Source organism: Podarcis gaigeae (genome assembly GCF_964106915.1).
Source record: "Podarcis gaigeae genome assembly, chromosome: 10".
Lineage (NCBI taxonomy): Eukaryota > Metazoa > Chordata > Lepidosauria > Squamata > Lacertidae > Podarcis > Podarcis gaigeae.
In genome coordinates, this window is record NC_139686.1 from 19,147,306 (window position 1) to 19,165,743 (window position 18,438).

The 18,438-nt window shown below is 43.5% G+C and overlaps 1 protein-coding gene across 2 annotated transcripts in view; it reads left to right on the forward strand.

Moving 5' to 3' along the window:
* The window catches only part of SLC6A12 (solute carrier family 6 member 12), an 89,683-nt gene that overhangs the window by 37,369 nt on the left and 33,876 nt on the right, over window positions 1–18,438 (forward strand). Inside the window, exons 13-16 of one of the 2 annotated variants that reach the window (XM_083700435.1) lie at window positions 2,274–2,374; window positions 3,000–3,170; window positions 11,307–13,671; window positions 14,052–15,062. In XM_083700435.1, the coding sequence (XP_083556561.1) occupies window positions 2,274–2,374; window positions 3,000–3,170; window positions 11,307–11,453 (419 nt within the window). In that variant the 3' untranslated portion in view covers window positions 11,454–13,671; window positions 14,052–15,062. Of the gene's footprint in view, window positions 1–2,273; window positions 2,375–2,999; window positions 3,171–11,306; window positions 13,672–14,051; window positions 15,099–18,438 lie in introns of those variants that run through there. The other variant, XM_083700434.1, reaches the window with a different exon arrangement.

Genomic DNA, 18,438 nt, shown 5'->3' on the forward strand with positions numbered 1-18,438 from the left:
TGAAATTTAAAAACTAGCATTAGTGCTACAAGCAGGACAAGTTATGGCTAATGTTTTGTGATATTCCATTTCAAATGTTCACAGAACAGGGAGCAGGCCTGAGCCTACAGTTCCAGTTCCTGACCTCCACACATTCATCCATAGATCTGAATAAAGTACCGCTGGGTTAAAGTATCACCCACAAATTTGGTGTAAAATGTGGAGGATTGGGTTTTTGTTGGGAGTGAAATGCAGCAGTGTACCATGGCCAGGGTTGGGTTGTGGTGGCTCAATGACTGCCCCAGGATTGTAGAGATGAACGGAGCCATACTCTGGTTTCTGTCACTAGCCAGGCCATCAAGATTGACTGGGACCCAGCACCCCTGCTTCCTCTTCTAACTACATTTCCTCCTCTTTTCTGTAATATCTATTAGATTGTGATTTTTAAGGGAAACATGCCTTATCTTTTCATATATGTACAGCCCTTAGAAAACATTAGGTGCCCTATAAGTGAATAATAATAATAATAATAATAATAATAATAATAATGCCCGCAGCACAGGAAGACTTCTAGTGCTCTGCTCCAGCCTAGCACCAGAAATTTAGGCAAGTATCCCTGCATTGCCCAGATGGTTGGGCAATGCTTGCTGTCACTGGTAGAGAGTGAGCATTGTACAATCACCTAGGCAACAGAGGGCCATTTTGTCTCTTCATGTCACTGCCCCAGAAGCTAGGCAAGCATCCCTGGGTTGCCTAGGCAACTGTGCAATGCTCACTCTCTTCTGGCAAGAAGGACCATTGTACAGGTTTTTAGGCAATACAGGGATGCCTAATGTCCAGAGCCACGGGAGGTGGAGACTCATAGTGGAAGCAGGCAGTGAAACGTGGGCAGGTAAGAACAGGACCTTGGACACATCTGAAAGCCAGTAGCAACTGTAGATGTTGCCTCTGCAGGGAATTGATGCCATACAAAGCCTTATGTAAGCAGAAAAAACGGGAGTGTGGTAGGCCTTGCCTTGCAGGAGTTGTTAAAGGGGAATCACCTCATTCTGTAGTCCTCAAGGCAGCAGAGACAGAGGTACTGCAAAGGACTCATCCCCTGAGTCAGAGAATGGTGGCAGAGCTGTGGCTTCTGGTTGGGAATGTCCTGAACTAGATACTGCCAGATCTTCCCCACATCCATGAAGGAAGCAGTCTGTCATACCCTGTAAGAACCTTGTCCAAGAAATATGGCCCTCTTGCTGAGAGTGGCCAAACTCTGGTTTGAAGGCTTTCTTTTGGGTTAAAAAGGATGGGGGGAATCCTTGGCCATCTCATAACACCCCACCTCTACAGTTCTTAGAATTTCACCCTACCTCTAAAGATTAATCCAATCTTCAGAGGGTGTCCCCCCCCCCAGCCCAGCTTATAAAAATCACCAGACCCAGCACTCCATATGACTAAACAGATAAGACACCACTAAAACCGACCAACCGTATAAGAACAACAACTGCTATTTTTATGGAACATAAAACAGCATTATGCCTAAAGATGAGAAAGAACAATAAAACATTTTAACTCTGAAGATAAGATACGAGAAGACAATAAATAAAATGCCTTGTAAATCACCAAAAAGGGTTACTTCTAACAGAACTATGTTTGCATTCCAAAGAACTATAGAAGTTTTCAGGTCTCCCTTCAATTCATTAAAAAATGGTCTAACAACAATAACAATAATTTTATTATTTATAACCTGCCCATCTGGCTGGGTTGCCCCGGCCACTCTGGGAGGCTTCCAACACGTATAAAAACATAATGATATGAATACACCATTTAATCTTATTCATAACAGCAAGATCTTCTTAGTTTACTTCATCTCTGGTAATGAAGTGAAGTTGTTAGAACAGGGATGAGGAGTTTGTTGCCCTCTGAATATGATGGGGACTCCCAACTTCCCCCAGCAGGCAAGACCCATTCTCAGGGATGATGGGAGTTAGTGTTCAACAGCATCTGGAGGTGGTCCCCATCCCTGGGCTAGTGATGGTTGAGATATAGGAAACCCAGCTTCAAAACCCCAGTCAGCCATGAAGTTGACAAAATGGTCTCTTGATACGGTTGTTGTTCGGTTGCCCAGATCTATTTGGAGAAAAGAGGGAATGGAAACATACAAATAAACTACAGAGCTGATGATTGTCTGGATGTGTGTGTGTGTGTGTGTGTAACCAAGTTAATCAGTGTCATCTGGTTCATAATATTATGGATTCATGTTGATTTTTTTAAAAAAACCATCCTTCTCTTTCTTTGTGGGCATCAAGGAGCAGACCGTTTCTATGACAACATCGAGGATATGATTGGCTACCGACCATGGCCCTTGGTTAAAGTGTGCTGGCTCTTTCTCACACCTGGAGTTTGTCTGGTAGGTAGATTGTACCTTTTGTGCCGTGTTTTAGGTCATTAATGTATCTCTGAATGAGGATGAAACATTGAACTTTCTATGAGGATTGCAGTAAAGAACTTCTTGTTCTTCTGTTGCAGTGTTGCTGAAGTAACAATGTAGTTCAGAATACTAATAACAGATTCAAACATTAAAAACTACCCTAAACATGGCTGCGTTCAGATGTCTTCTAAAAGGCAGATAGTTGTTTATTTTCTTGACAACTGATGGGAGGGCGTTCCACGGGGGGGGGGGTGCCACTACCAAGAAGGCCCTCTGCCTGGTTTCCTGTAACCTCACTTCTCCCAGTGAGGGAACTGCTGAAGGCCCCCATTACCCCTGCTTATTGGCCATACTAGCTGGGAATTGTAGTCCACACCATCTGGAGGGCGCCAGGTCAGGAAGGGCAGCCTAAGAGGATCTTCACAACCACCTCTCCATGGGCTACCATGACTCAAGTTCAGTGTGGGTTGTCTTCCTCTCCACAGCTTAAATCATTCTGCTACGAAGTATCAAGTTATAAATATCAGTATACAGCTCTTTTCCAGAGTTATCTTCTCATTGCACTTAGCATAGCAGTCATGCTTTCTGCTTTTGTCTTCTTCAGGCCACCTTCCTGTTTTCACTCATTAGGTACGCACCGCTCATGTATAACAAAGTATACGCATATCCGCCATGGGGTATTGCTGTGGGCTGGTTGATGGCGCTGTCCTCTATTATCTGCATCCCGTTGTACGCTGTGTTCATCCTCCTGAAAACCAAAGGATCATTAAAAGAGGTAAAAGAAAGTGAGGCATTTCTAAGGTCACAGAACTTTGGTTTGCTATTGGGTAGGGCTGTTCACTGGCTTGCAAGATGTGAAACTGGCAGCTTCGGTCATTTTCGTTGTAGTACAGAAAGTCAGAATGGCCTTGGTTTGCTGTGTCTCAAAATAATTGTGTGTTAGTGACAGCCTAAGCCATGAAGCAATGCTCTGGTTATTTCAGAGGACCTAACCCTGAACTCTGCTTAATCGCAGGCATTCCTTTTTTATAAACTTAATAGCATATTTAAAAGCATACCTGGCTTGATATGTATGCAGTTCCCCATGAACAACAGATTGCCACCATACATTGGATTATGGCAGACCAAGAGCCTTATGCAAGGCCCTTGTTGGACTGTTACTTCAAGGTAATGGCCAATCTGTTTGGATAAAGGAAGACCCCTATACAACAGCAGGAATCATGCCAAACTATGGTTTAGGAATGTTTACTCTGTTTTTGGGTAATGTATGAATGGACAGATCCTTGTTTGTGCTTTGTGATGTTGATGTTATTTATTTCTTTAATAAATGTTTAACCCACCTTCAACACCCCAAGGCTGTTAAAAAACCCAGTCAATATAACAAGAGCATGGTCAAGTTATTAAAATCTGATTGGCAAACTCAAATCAGAGACCGTGGTTTGAAGTCAGTTGGCAAACCAGGGTTTGTCACAGCTATGGTTTGATCCGTTGTCTGAACTGACAAATTACAGCTCTAAAGGTTGGAGTGCTGAGCAGATGAGAGCAACCAAGAAGTTACTTGCAAATTTGGAACAGGGATGGGCAACCTGCAGACCTTGACCTAATTTTATGCAGCCCTGAGCCTTGGGAGAGGAAAAATGGAGAAGGGAGTCAAAATTAGCAGAGTGATGGAAAGATGAGAGGGGAAAGCTCTCTGCAGGCGATCAGTTCATAACTCTGGCAAGAAGGATCTGTCTAGTCCCCAGCTACCTGTTGGCAGGAAGTGGGAGGGAAGGGAAATGGAGTGGGGAAGAGGTGGCAGAAAGATAGAGAAGGGGCAACCCTGCCTGCCTCTGGTGTTATCTCCTCCCACCACTGGCATGAAATCCCTGGCAGACCACTGCAGAGAGAATGAGGCCTTCAATAGAAGAAAGTTCCCTCACCCCAATTTGGACCCTTGCAGCTTGTTCTGGGGTTCTAAAACAATGCTTCATACAAACCACAGTTTGATGTGATGTCTAAATCGAGCCGTTGACTTTTAATCTTGTGCATTTTTGGTGCAAGTTCATTGTTGTAGGCTTGCTGGAAACTGCAGCTTTTGGAATGGCAGATAATTTGAAAAGGGTGAAATGCAATCTTCTAGGCGCACACCTCGTTGGGTGGTGTGTCTGCGTGTTTCCTGGTGAAGCAATTTAAGTCGCAGTGACAAGTGGCTGGGAAATCTCACACACTAGCACTGAAGAGAATGAACTTTGCAGAGGGTGCCCTTCCGAATGCTCTGACCTCCGGGAAGGTGATGTTGTGCCCGCAGGCCCTTGTTTACTGACTAGGGATTCTAACATAATGAGGAATGACAGGCTGTATGTCGGCGCTGATTTAATGTCCACCTCAGGTGGACAAGTTGTGAGGCAAAGCCCCGGACAGGGAAGAAAAGGAAGGGGAGCCTTGAGGAAAACACACAGATGAGGCAAAGGGCACAAACAAATGAAAAATATGCAGTGGGAAGGAAAGATCAGAAATATTGCATTATAAAAAGACTTCACTGTTTCCAGTTGGGTGTATCCACAGCTACATGTAGTACAATGACCCTTTTTCTTGTGTGTGATGAGGAGGGCACCTACCTGAAGGGGAACGAGGGATGAGGCTCACTTGTTGACAGGGAGTGAATTGCTAGTGGAGTTTTTGACAGGTGGACAACTTTTTGTTTGGAGAGGGAAAGCAAAGGTGTGTTTTCAGGAGACAATTTGGTTCTACCTTGATGTTGCCTTTAACACCTTTGAAGACAGCTGCACCATTTCTAGTCAACTGTGTTGACACAGCATGCCTCATACGGTCAAAGCGGAATGAAAAGGAATATTCTTTGTTCTCTGGAGGTTTCAATTCACTGCGACTGAGGTATTAACTGTAAGATCTTTAAATGATCTTTAAATGTGTTGTCTTCAATATGCAGTACTTTCCTGTCTTCAAGTCATAACATGATGAGCTTAGCGATGTGAATATCTCCATTGTTGAGGATTGCACTCAAAAGGAATAATAATAATTGCCGTAATTTAATAGGTTTCTGAGTAACACTCTAACAGCACAGAAGTAAGTCCTTTTGAATTCAGTGAGGACTACTCCCTGGCAAATGGGGTTAGGACTGTAGCCTTAGTGATTTCCAGAAAGTAAAAACCATGTGAAATTGACAATTCTTAATTTACACACTTATTATGGAGACGTTGATTTACTGGCCATCTACAAAAGAGGAGGGCAAGTGTAGCTACCTGGCAAGTTACAGCTGCTGAAATTCTCTCTTCTACACAACAAGGACCAGAAAGTGGCCAATATAACTCCATTTCAAGGTGGGGGGAGGATCCAGAGTGGAATTTGGGAAGTTACAGGTCAGTTACCTTAACATCTGTTCTGGGTGGAAAGCATAAATATAGAATTACCAAGCACATAGAAAAACGAGACTTGCTGAAGCAAAACCAGCAAGGCTTCTGTAAGGGTAAGGCCTGTCTTACTAACCCAGGCATAGGAGACCTCTGGGTCATGGGTCTTATTAGGGCCACCAGGCCTCCGAATTGGCCTGCCAGGCCATTTTGGGCAAACCACACCTACCTGTCATTCACCTGACATCAGGGATGGAGATAAGACATTTATTATCTTCGCTCTTATCACTGAGCACCATAGCTCTAAGATCAGAGATAAGCTTCTGACTTCTTTTCGACAATAAATTGTCAAAGTTCAAGCAGCACCTGCAATCTTAGTGCTGTGAGACCACACCACTAAGATAAGAAATAGGTCTCTGCTGTCCTTTTACCATCAAAGAGCAAGCAGAGGCACCATGTAACTTTAAGTCTAGGGTTGCTTTTCCTCAGTTCTAGGGCATAGTCATTTAGGCTATCTAGCAATGTTACGTCTTTGTTTATGTGAACTAACATTTACCAGTCCATGTGAAGATATTGGACTATTGTTGCATTTCCTCTTATGGATGCTTCCTTAGTTTCATTCAGCATCTCAGGATAATTCTGGACATTTAGTGCAGTCGTACCTTGAAAGTTGAGAAACTTAGTTCCCGAACGTTTTGGCTCCTGAACGCCTCAAACCCAGAAGTGACTGTTCTGGTTTGCAAACCATTTTTGGAAACCGGACGTCCAACGGGGCTTCTGCAGCTTCTGATTGGCTGCAGGAGCTTCTAGCAGCCAATCAGAAACCACACTTTGGTTTCTGAACATTCTGAAAGTCGAACGGACTTCCAGAAAGGATTTTGTTTGACTTCCAAGGTACAACTGTATGTTCCCAGTACTAACTTACTCTTTGCTCCAGGTATCACCATCCACAGTATGTGGATGAGTCTGCCCTTTTTGAGGCTTTCTAGCTTGTATGTCTTTGACATACATATTGGTGTCTCCTTCATTATGCCCTCCCTTGTTCTTCCTATAGACTTTTATCTCAAGATAAGAGCCCCCCACTGTTTCTGTCACTATTCCCCCAGATTTCTGCTGTGCTCACTATATCATCTATCCTTTCCTTTAAAATCAAGCACTTCAGCTCACCCATCTCGGCTTGGAGTCCTCAAGCATTAATACATAAACACCTCCACACAATGTGTCTTTATGTCTCTGTCATATGCATTTTGCCCTACGATGCTCTGGCTCTTTGAATCAGCCTCTGTTCCAGCTGGCTGTGGAACAGCAATGCCTGAGCAGCATCAAAGGGCCCTGGTGTGGAATCAGCTTAAGACAATAAAAAGAAACTACAGCACCAATAACCCAAGAAATAGACAGCATTAAACCATTTGTACTGGATTGCCTTGTTGATTTCAGTTTATTGTCGTAGCCAAAGGCCATAACAAATACCACTGAATATAGTTAGCATGCACAGATGGGGAAAACATTACAAAACAGAACAATTAAATATATACAAATGGAACAAATATCAACTCTCCCCACTTTCTGTTTTAATAAAATTAAAATAATAAAGATTTGTGGTTTGTTTGTTTTTAAAAAAATCATTTGGTTCAGAGCAATTCTTGCACAACTTTTAATTAGGTAAAACAAAACAAATATTATTATCTTTTTAAAAACCCCAGTGCAAAACATCCTAGCAGCAAGATGATCTGGTTTGCCAAGTTACTTAATTCCATCAGAAATGAAATCCAGGCCTTTAGGAAACCCAGAAAAGCAAGAACAGCACCAGTTTTGCCCTTCAAGCTTAATTTCTGATATTAACTGGATTGCATAACAGGAAAGCTAATATTTTCTTCTATCATTCAAGTAGCTTAGAAAAATAGTAAAAACGAAACAAAAAAATGCAATTCTTAAAGTACAACCGGATGAGAACAGAGTTGTCATAACAATTCTTTTAACAATAAATGACATTGAGAAGGTCATTGTGAAGAACAGCCACCAATTCAAATAGAAACACATATCCAGTGTTTATAGCACTATTCACCTGGTCATGGGGGGCATCAGAACCTCTCTTTGTGCTTTGTCACATGATAGATTCAGATTTGAAGAAAATCTCCTAGGGAAATATGGACCAGCTGTGAAAATACAGGCAGTGAAGAACTAGTGAGAAACCCAAGTGCCATTTATATTTGGCAGGGGATATCTCCCCCCGCCCTTGCAGGCATCATTCCAGTTGTGGGCGGGGCTAGAGGCAATAGTGGGCAGTGCAATGGATGGGATTCTTACAGGAGGCTACATTCCACCCATGCAGAAGTCAGATGTTTCTACCTTCCTATATAGACACATATTACTCTCCATCCAGACAAGCAAATGGCATCATAATAGTACAAGGACATATTCCAGCTAAGCAAAAGCACTTGAGGAGAGTGCTGAGCAGGGGGCCATGAGGGGCATGGCCAGGGAAGTGGCTGTGGCTTCGGGGGAATCCTGAGGACCAGGAAAAGAGGCCTGCAGAGCTGCATTTGACCAAGTAGAGAAGTGGAACCATCTTGGAGCAGCCTAGGCTGGCTGATTAGCTCCTGCTATTGCTTTATTCATTTATTTACAGCATTTTCAAACCAACACTTTCTCCAGAGTGTTTACAGCTAGGAGTGGACTAAATAGGCGAATTCCATCTGCATGCAGTTTTGCTGCATTTAATGTTCCCATTTAATGTGGAGTATTTTTTTAAAGAACACATGCAAAGCCAACATTGAAATTGTGCACATTTTCTATGTGCTTTGTACATAAAACACACATTTGCAATGTTTTCCAATGCAAAATAGGCATATTTATGTGAAATACATATTCCCCCCCCACATGTCGAGCTGTGTTGCAAAATCTGCGAGCAGATGGGGGGGGGGGGTCCAGTAACCTGCTTGTGGGTTTCCCAGAAGCGTCTGGCTGGACATTGTGAGAACAGGTTGTTGGACACTGCCTTTTACTGAATTGAACCATTGCTCAATCTAATTTAGTCTTCCTTATACTGACTGGCGATGTCTCTCCAGGGTTTCAGACAGGAATCTTTCCCATCCATACCTGGAAGCACCAGTGATTGGGCTTGGGACCTTCTGCAAGCCAAGCAGTTGCCCTACAATTGAGCTACATCCTTTCAGCTACTTTCCTTCTACTTTATGCTATAAAGTGTGCACCACGTTGGTGTTACTGAAAGTCACTTTTTTTGACATGGGTTTGGGAGGAGGAAGGGGCCTCATACATTGAGCCAATCCCAGAAGTGATTTAAAACAACAACCTACACACTTTGCAGCAAACTGCATTTCCGTGAATTTCTTCTTGTCTTTGAAAAGTTTTGAAAAATTAAATGATAAAAAAAAACCTTTGAGTTAACAGCCCACTCCCTTGCTGACATATCATTCTGATTTGGTGCCTTCTGCTCACATGAAGAATTCTAGATTTATAATGTTTAGAAGGCTTTTGTAGAAACATCAGAGTAACTAATTAACTCCAGGAAACACTTTCAAAAATGAAAGCATTTCTTCTTGCTTCTGGGATTCCAGTAACGATAGGAACAGGCAGGCATATGTACTTTCCTGCCATCATATTTTTCAAACTCCTCTCAGCGATCATGAGGGCTAGAGACTTCATTAAACAAAAACACAAAAAATGAGAACTGAGATTCTTAAGGCTTCATCACAAGCTTCCAGGCCTCATGTTGCTCACAGCAGCTGGGTTAACCAGTGCTTCATGAATCAGAGCAATGTACCCAGTCCTGAAATTGTGAAGTGCCAAGGTTAATTAACTTTGCAAAACTCCCAGATGCAAATTCTGACATTTAACTGACCTATGCTAGCACATGCTTTTAGTTTAAGGAAGTGAAGGGTGCTGTTTTCCTCTATTGTTTTAGACAGGTACTTCCTATATGTCTGTGTGGCATCTTGAGTCTCAGTCTGAGCAAAAGGCGGGATATTAATATTACTAGTATTAATAATAAGTGGATGCTCTCGCCATGGCACCAGATTGGGCCAGATCTTGAGCATTTTATCAAAAAGAGAAAGCAACTCCATGGGACTGAAAAAAATGGCACTGTATTAAGTGATTCAGCATTTCTGTATTCCATTTTGGGGCGGCTAATCTGCATTGGCATTGCAGTGAGCATAGGAGTCCCCTGCTCCTTAAGTTGATGGCTGGAGTGAACTGCTACTGCTTGAAATGATGGTTACAAATAAGCTGTTCGAGGGCTTGCTCTGGAGGAAAGGCAGGCAGTGCAGCAGCCTGAAAAACGTGAAGCTTAAGAAGGTTCAGCACAGCCAGCGGAGGCTTGTGAGGCTGGTGGGTGGAGGTGGCAGCATCCGTCCATTGGCAGCTTTGCACTTGTCAAGATGGGGCAAGGCAAGAGAGTGAGATCAGGGGTACTCCAGGTGAGAATGTATCTGTGGGGCTGCTGCCATTCCACCCCTCTCCCAACCTTGTCCCAGCACACCCACCAAGAGGTCACCATTACCACCATTGCCAGCCACAAGTAGCATAGGGGAGGAATTTGATTCAGGTTGCATTTGAAGTCCATCTATCGCTATGCACTTTCTGAAATCAAAAGCAACTGAAACACAGCCAACCTGTATTTCAAGCCAAACATATATTTACTTGGTTAACATAAGGGTAGTTGAAGCTGTCCATTATCACAAGCAGAGATACTGCTCTGGCTTACTGAATCTAATGCTGAAATAAGACGGATTAGTATATTGTTCTGCTGCGGGTTGGGGCGCACGGAGGACGTGGCAATGAATTTTAGAATTTCATCCAGTGAGTCATGTCTGAAACGAGGCAAGTCAGGACCCTGGTCAGCTCCCATGGGGCCCTGCTACTTGAGTTGGCAAGATGTCTCAGCTAACAAAGCTATAAAAAGGCTAGCAGGGCCTGTCTTTCAAATGTCTCTGTCCCCTTGGCAGAGCTGTTGTTTTAAAGGGCCTGTGACCTAATCTGCAGCTGCATGCTCCTGTGGAGCAGTTCCAGGGGAACCACCTACTAATGCACACCGTTCTTCTGTCATTCATCCAGACGAGCAAGAAGCACTATCAGAGTTTGAGGACACATTCCAGCCAGGCAAAATCACTCCACTGTGGGGTGTGGCTGGGGTGAGGGGCGTGGCTGAGGAGGTGTGACCTAGGGAATGTCCCAAGGACCAGATAGAGAGGCCTGGAGGATCACACTTTGAGGTGTCCCAGGATGCTTTGCTGTTCTCCCCAAACCTGTGACAGCAGCACTACCTATCCACTCATCTGTAAGCACTGCTGAATGTTTATTGGGCTCTACCACATGTTAACAAAAAGTGAGCCTAAAGGCAAAATGGATCAGAATGTTACGTTGTTTCCCTTCTGCTCTTTTAGATGTGTCTTCCAATAATCATGCATTAGGAAGTACAATGGATTTGCTCATGGAATGTCTTTGCCCAGAGCAATGGATACAGATGGCTATTGAGTGGTTGTCTGTCCAACAGCTATATTGATGGCTACATTGTCTGCTCCCTGCTTGTCTTTCTACAGCGGTTACGCCAGCTCACTTCTGCAGCAGAGGACTTGCCCCAGCCCAAGAAGCACCTGATTGCCTTATCTGGACAGTACTTCAAGCCGGGAGGTCAACATCCATGCAAGGATGTGCTCATCACCACAGAGAAGGAAACCAACTTCTAGACCTCCCAGGGAAGAACTTCTTTACCTTCTGGAGACATCCCTCCTTATTTCTTTTGTCTTCTGCTTACATCTGGGATGAGTTGCTGCTCAGGGTCTCTTAAGATGCCAGCACCTTCTTCCCTTTGCATTTACTTAGCATACAGACTGGAATAGGGCCAATGGAACAGTCATTGTACAGGTGAAAAATTGTCTGTGAAGTGTCCTGAGAAAACCTGGCAGTGCTAGGGGACTGAACCTGGCATATTGTGCATGCAACACAGGTGCTTTAACCACTGTGCTATACACTCCTCCCCATTTATAAGAAATAAATTAGCAGCAAGATGTCGGAAAAGACAGTGAATAAAGCTAGCCAGTTCAAGTTCCCAGTGACTTCCTGAAAGTTTCTTCCACTGCTGGCTTAACTCCCTGGCAAAAACATTTCACGTTCCTTGAACACCTGAATCTTAAGCCATATCTGCATGACCTAACTGCAGGAATTGTAGCAAATTTGGTGGATTACTGTTGCGTTGTTTTTAAATTTAAAATTCACAAAGATCTCTGCTGTAGGTGAGATTCCTTTTTTTGTTTTTATCTTAAGAAGAGTGGCAACAATCCTCATTTGGATGTAGAAACCAGAGCTTGATCACTCAGCCTCTCCCATTACGCAGGAGGCCCTGGAGGGGGGAAAGGCGATAAATTGGAAGCAAGATGAGTTTGTCAGAAAAAGAGCATGTCAAAGCCACTTAAGATCTTTCTCTTTTTTCCCCCTTTGAGAAGAGACTAGTGCAGAAAGGAAATGGAGCAGGCAGACAGTATTTCAGCTTGAATATCCATTGTTTGATTCAGCTCTGTGTGACATCCTTGAGTTGCTGGGAAAACTTGAGAAATGCAAGTTGAATGCAACTGCCATATAAGTAAATGCCAAAACTGCATTAGAAGTGCAGGACAGTCTGGATCGTATAGGAGATAACAAAGTTGAAGTCTCTGACCGCATGATGCTAGCTTAGCATTTGTGATACAGAGGTTGGCATATGGTCTGTGGCACAAAATAAGAGGTAGTGGGGGGGGGAGGGAAATGGAAGACGCAACAAGCTAGAAAATCAATTTCTGTGCACAGAGTCCCGGTTTGCTTTCATTTATTTCTTGTGTAAATGTTCACTGCTAACCAAGGTCAATTCAATATCCTAAACACCAACAGGGAACAACTCTCTTGGCATTGTGAATGTTGCGGCTGCAGCTAGGGATGTTGGAGAATTCTGACAAAAATGGAAACAGGAGTGGAAATTGCCTGTGTTTGTTTATTTGTCCCATGTCCGGAAATCCATTGAGTATGATCAGTAATTGCTGCTGTTGTTGCTTTCAGCCCTCAAATGATAGGCAATTGATTCCAACCCTTCTCTCCCATATTTGCATTGTGTTTCCTTTGTATTCCTTGCAGAATTTTGGAGAAGAGCAAAAGAGTTAAAGGTTTACTGCATCTCAGTTTGCCTATTGCTTCAAGGAGTGTGAATTACATAAACTTGGATTAAAATGCAAGTGGAGCCAAATTTCACCTCCACCCCTAGATTGGGCAAGGTGTGCTGTCTCAGTAATGGAAAGGCCAGTCCTGAAATGGTCAAATCATATACCACGGATGTCAACAGGAGGCAGATGTGGAGCCAGGGTCCATTTCAGCACTTGGAACTCCTTGACCAGTTGTTGAGAGCCAAGTGCCTGGTAGGGCACACCAGCACTAACACCTACCTTTGGCCCTCATGTCAGGTACATGGGTCTGTGAGTCACCATTCAGATGTCCCACAATGACCCAGAACAGCTGCCTGTTTCTTGTTCTGCTATGGCAAAACTTATGCACACTTACCTAGGACAATCTCTTCGAATGTTCATAGGATCTGTTTGTAGACAATAGTTTGACCCAATGCAGCGCTAAGTTGAAGTCTCTTGGTGGTATACTTGTTTCACTGGAAAAATGTGTTGCACCAATGGAGCACTGATGCTTGAGAGAATGCATAAGCAGCTTGCTGGTAACTTTGTTGTACAATAGACTCTGCAGTCTCGTATGGAACAAGTTTCTGCTAGCACAACTGTTGCAGTAGATTCCTCTTGCATAACATTAAAACTCAGCCACCCACTTGCACAAGTACCCTTGTGCTAGTGGACACAAAACGTTGAACACAGCCCATAGAAATGATGTGCTCATCAGAGTTTTGATCTGTCAGGTTCCCCCCCCCCACCAGCAGAGGTAAAGGTAAAGGTAAAGGTACCCCTGCCCGTACGGGCCAGTCTTGACAGACTCTGGGGTTGGTGCGCCCATCTCACTCAAGAGGCCGGGGGCCAGCGCTGTCCGGAGACACTTCCGGGTCACGTGGCCAGCATGACAAAGCTGCATCTGGCGAGCCAGCGCAGCACACGGAAACACCGTTTACCTTCCCGCCAGTAAGCGGTCCCTATTTATCTACTTGCACCCGGGGTGCTTTCGAACTGCTAGGTTGGCAGGCGCTGGGACCGAACAGCGGGAGCGCACCCCGCCACGGGGATTTGAACCACCAACCTTTTGATCGGCAAGCCCTAGGCGCTGAGGCTTTTACCCACCCGCCACCCGCGTCCCCCCCCCACCAGCAGAAGTTATTCCTAATTCCAAGGTGTTCATCAGCAACTTGAATGTTCATAAAAAGCCATCTAACTCTTGTTTACAGCATTTGTGTGTATAGAAGACATCCCATAAAGGATTGACAAGTGTGTCCCCCCCTCCCATGCCTTCCCTAGCAGCCTGGTATGCAGAAATGAAGCAACTGAAGTGTTTCCTATCACTTTGGGCCAATTACCAGTCTTCAGTACTTCCTGGTAGAGTGCCACAGAATCACAGGAGGCAATAGGTTTGCAGCCAGGTGGTGTCCATGCCGTTTGCCAGAATCCTAAGCTACCACTATTTTGCAAATAGCCACACAAGTCTATCCAAATAGTACTTCCATCTGACAATCTCTCAGCTGCCAGCAATGGCCCTGCATGTTCCTTTGGCACCCTGTTTGCAAAATTTAACAATTTGAAAATACAGATGTGCTTTCACTTTCACAAGATTAATATACTGCCTTCAGCTGTACTTGAGGGTTGATTTCAAAAAATTCCACTGGAAAAACGGTTATGTCCATGTGGTAATGGCAGTATAGAGTCAGTGGCTCATGTGCTTCTGGCTTGCACTCTTTATAAAGATTTGAGGAGTGAGCTTATTACCCCTCTATTATTGTCCATGCCGGGTCGCTCAACCATTGCTACCGTGTGCTTTCTGATCAAGATGATCAGGTGACAGCGAAAAAGCAAGGTTTTTAGCGGGTGCAATTAGAATAAGATCTATTATTTGATTATTGTTGTAAACCTCCCAAATGTATTTTGTATAGTTAAGTCTTTTCCTCTGTCTTTAGTGCATTTTGTTTTGTTTTATTGCTATGGCTAGTGGCCGATGCAAATAAAGATTCTTCTGATTCTGATTGTTCCAAACCGGGGAATGCATCATTGGCTAAATGTCAGGCTGCACAGGAAGAAAGAGCTGGCGACACCAGCTCACTGAGTTTTATTTGTCATAGATGTACATTTATATCTTTATATTTTTCATAAACTTTTGTACTTAAGATATACGCAATAAACAGCATTTCTTTAATTAGGAACCAACAATGGTTGTGGTTTTGCTTTCTTTCCTATGGAGAAGAGGAGGTCCAGAAGACGTAACCTCTGGTCAAGAGAAAAACCCAGAGAATTTCAATCTATTAGCAGCTGACAGAATTTAATGGAAGGAGTGGCGCTTTAGAGTTGTGAACTTGGACACAACCTATGCTTCATTTTAATAGCTAGAGAAAATATTTGACTGATACTTTACAGAAGGTCAGGAGGGAGCATGCAGTGGATTTCTTGCCTCAACAGAACCAGCCCCTTCTGCCTTGAGATCAGCTAAAATGCTTGCTGGAGGAGGCCTGTGATTTGTCTTTCAACCTTTCAAACACACACCATTGGTAGAGAATGAAGACAGTCTTGCAAAGCGGCATTCTTCTTCAATGTAGGGAGGAGAAAAAGGAAAAGAACAGACACCCCTACCCCAGACTTCTGAGAAACTATGGTACAGTTTCTCTAAAACCCTGGATAGCTCAGTTGGCTAAGAGTGTGGTGCTGATAGTGCCAAGGTTGCAGGTTTGATCCCTGTGTGGGGCAACTGCATATTCCTGCATTGTAGGGTGTTGGATTAGATGATCCTCAGGGTCCCTTCCAACTCTACATTTCTATGGTTCTATGGACTAGATATACACATGGTTCTAATCTCAAGCCTCAATCACTTACCCATGCTCACTTACCTCTCCTCCTGTATCTGCCTGGTTCCAATTGTTACCCTCAGTCCCTTGTAAAAAGTTAAGCACTCCCAAGCTCTTGCAGGCATCTCTGAGCTCATGGAAATATATTCTGGCATGATGCCCTCCAGATGCTGACTCCAGCTCCCATCCTCTCTGTCTACAGGCCATGCTGGCTTGGGTTGATGGGAGCTGTCATCCAAAGCACAGGAATGGCACCAGGTTGGGAAAGGCTGGAGTAGAGGCTCCTTACAGCGATCTTGTTGTTGGCTGGCATGACTGGAGTTCAGCATTCTGTGACTACTGAACAAATTCTTTATGTGTGTATGGCCCTCTCATCTCAGATATTTCCTAATTGCTTTTTGTATTTTTGCAAGTGTTGTGGTTTCACCCCCAGTCCAGTGGGTGCTATTTGCATGGTGCCATTTTGGCTCATAGGCAACGGCATTCACAACGTGGACATTGGAAACTGAGGGACATTCCACTCCCCTCTCCTGGAAAGGAGCTCAGAGTAGCATCTAAGTAAACTGAAAAGTATTTTACTTTGGTTGAGAAATTGTCAAGTTGCTCCTCTCCCAGGAGAAATGTTGTGTATTTCCCAGCTATTCTGGTTCTCTCCCAAGTCACCTTTGCAAAGAAACAGTGGGTTTTTAAACATCACATTTTTATTATTATTTAACACCTAAGTGTCTTACCATGGTTCAGAATGTCCAATGTGGGTTCATGCCAAATAAACTGTCTATTGCTCAGAAGCAGCCCCACTGAATTCCATGGGGATTGCTCTCTGATAAATATGTGTAGGATTGCAGCCTTAATTGGTTAAAGGTGCCACACAGGACTGCTAACAAGGACAAGGTGTGGCCTTCAAGGAAACAACTCTGAGCATGCTCAAAACAAACGTATTGCCGCTGGTCAACCCAGACTGCAGACCTGATAAAATGAAATTTATTATAAAGCTGCCATTATGACAACAGGAGTGAGAGAGAAACTGCACAGCCAGGACTAACAGCCAGTAGTTCTGGTAAGACCAAAATTACTACTGCATATCCCCCCCCCCCCCGGTCTGGGGACAGATGGGTGGGACCTCCTGGCCATAGCAATCCTTTTGGATGGAGATTGACTGGGTGGTGCAGAGATTTGATTGGCCAGGGATTGGAGATGGGCAGAAAAAGCATCTCTCTGTTAAAATGGATTGTAGAAGGATCTGTGTAACAGGAAAGAGCATGGTATTGAGATTTTGGGGGAAACGTTTTGAAAAAAAAATTGCTTGGCATTTTGCTTGATGGGGCTGAGCCCCAATGGATCAGGCTATAGTACATGGGTACCAGAAAAGGGACTTGCTCACGAACTTGCCCCCCTGCTTTCTTTCTTCCACCGTGAATGTTGCTGTCATTTTATGCTTCATTTGCCAGTGCACCAGTTGTCAAGAAAGCAGGAATTTGCCTTTGGGAAGCAGGGAGAGCAGCACAACTGAATCTTAAAAACAGTATAAAAGAAAATAACAAAAGCATTCTTTTTTTTAAAAAAAAAACCAAACCACACAGTTCTGTGCCTCCTACCTACAACCCTTTTCTCTCAAGTAGGGTGTTTATTTTTAGATCCGTCTGTCTGTTCCAGTTCATCAAGCTTCGGCATGGAAAGTCATGTAGAAAGGAAAGGAATTCCCAGGAAGAAATGCAGGCAGCGTTCCTGGCAACTCTGCTGGGATGTCCAGCATCTTCATTCATGCTGCAATATGTTAAGGAACTGGGAAGTCCATGAAAAATGTGATTAGTATAAATTTAATGTTCATTTTTAAAAAGATTATATACACACTCCTGTTAAATATTGCCATCAACATCTGATGTGTATGCTACTGTGTATGAAAGGCACAGTTTTTTTAATTTTTAATTGAAGAATATAAATAAATTCCCCACAAAGTTCTTCTCTGGCTCAGAATGTGAACTCACATCCTGCACACAAGCTATCGGGGTTCAACAAACCAGTTGCCAAAAATGAGACCCAGTCATAGAAGTTATTTAATATTACCCCTTTCCTCTTGATGAAACTCTTGTTTGTTGCTGTGAAACCACAAAACCAGAAGTTCTTTCACTTAACTTTCAATAAAATTCACCTTGTTTGCTTTCTGAACTACACAGAGTACATTTGACCAAGCAAGCTTTTGATGGGTGAGTGGCCAATCAATTCTCTTAATTGTTTCCTGTAAACATTCATAGGGTTGTTGGTCTCCATCCCAGATGTAAAACCCTCTGCTTGACACAGAAAGTTATTTTGAAATACAGGTAAAAATAAGGCAAAAACAGCAACAAACAACAGAGACCATCACCTTAACAATACAATACCATAAAATGGGGGGAGGAAGAGAAAAGTCAGTTTTGAAATGTATCATGGGTGATCTTGTATAAAGCAAGAAACACACTAACTACTGAGAGACACTGGATGTGCAAGTCAGAAAATCCAAATAATGGACAGAAGATAGATAAATCATTGTCAGGAAAAAGTATGCAACAGCATTTGATTGGAATGCCATGAGATGTTTGAAGGGTTCCTACATATCAATTAAAATGAAACAGTGTTGCCATAATATCCTTTTAAAAACTGGAATTCATTGAGCAAGTTTGTATGTAATCATGGTCACCCTAATTGAATAAGGAAGTTTGCTTGGAACACAGGAA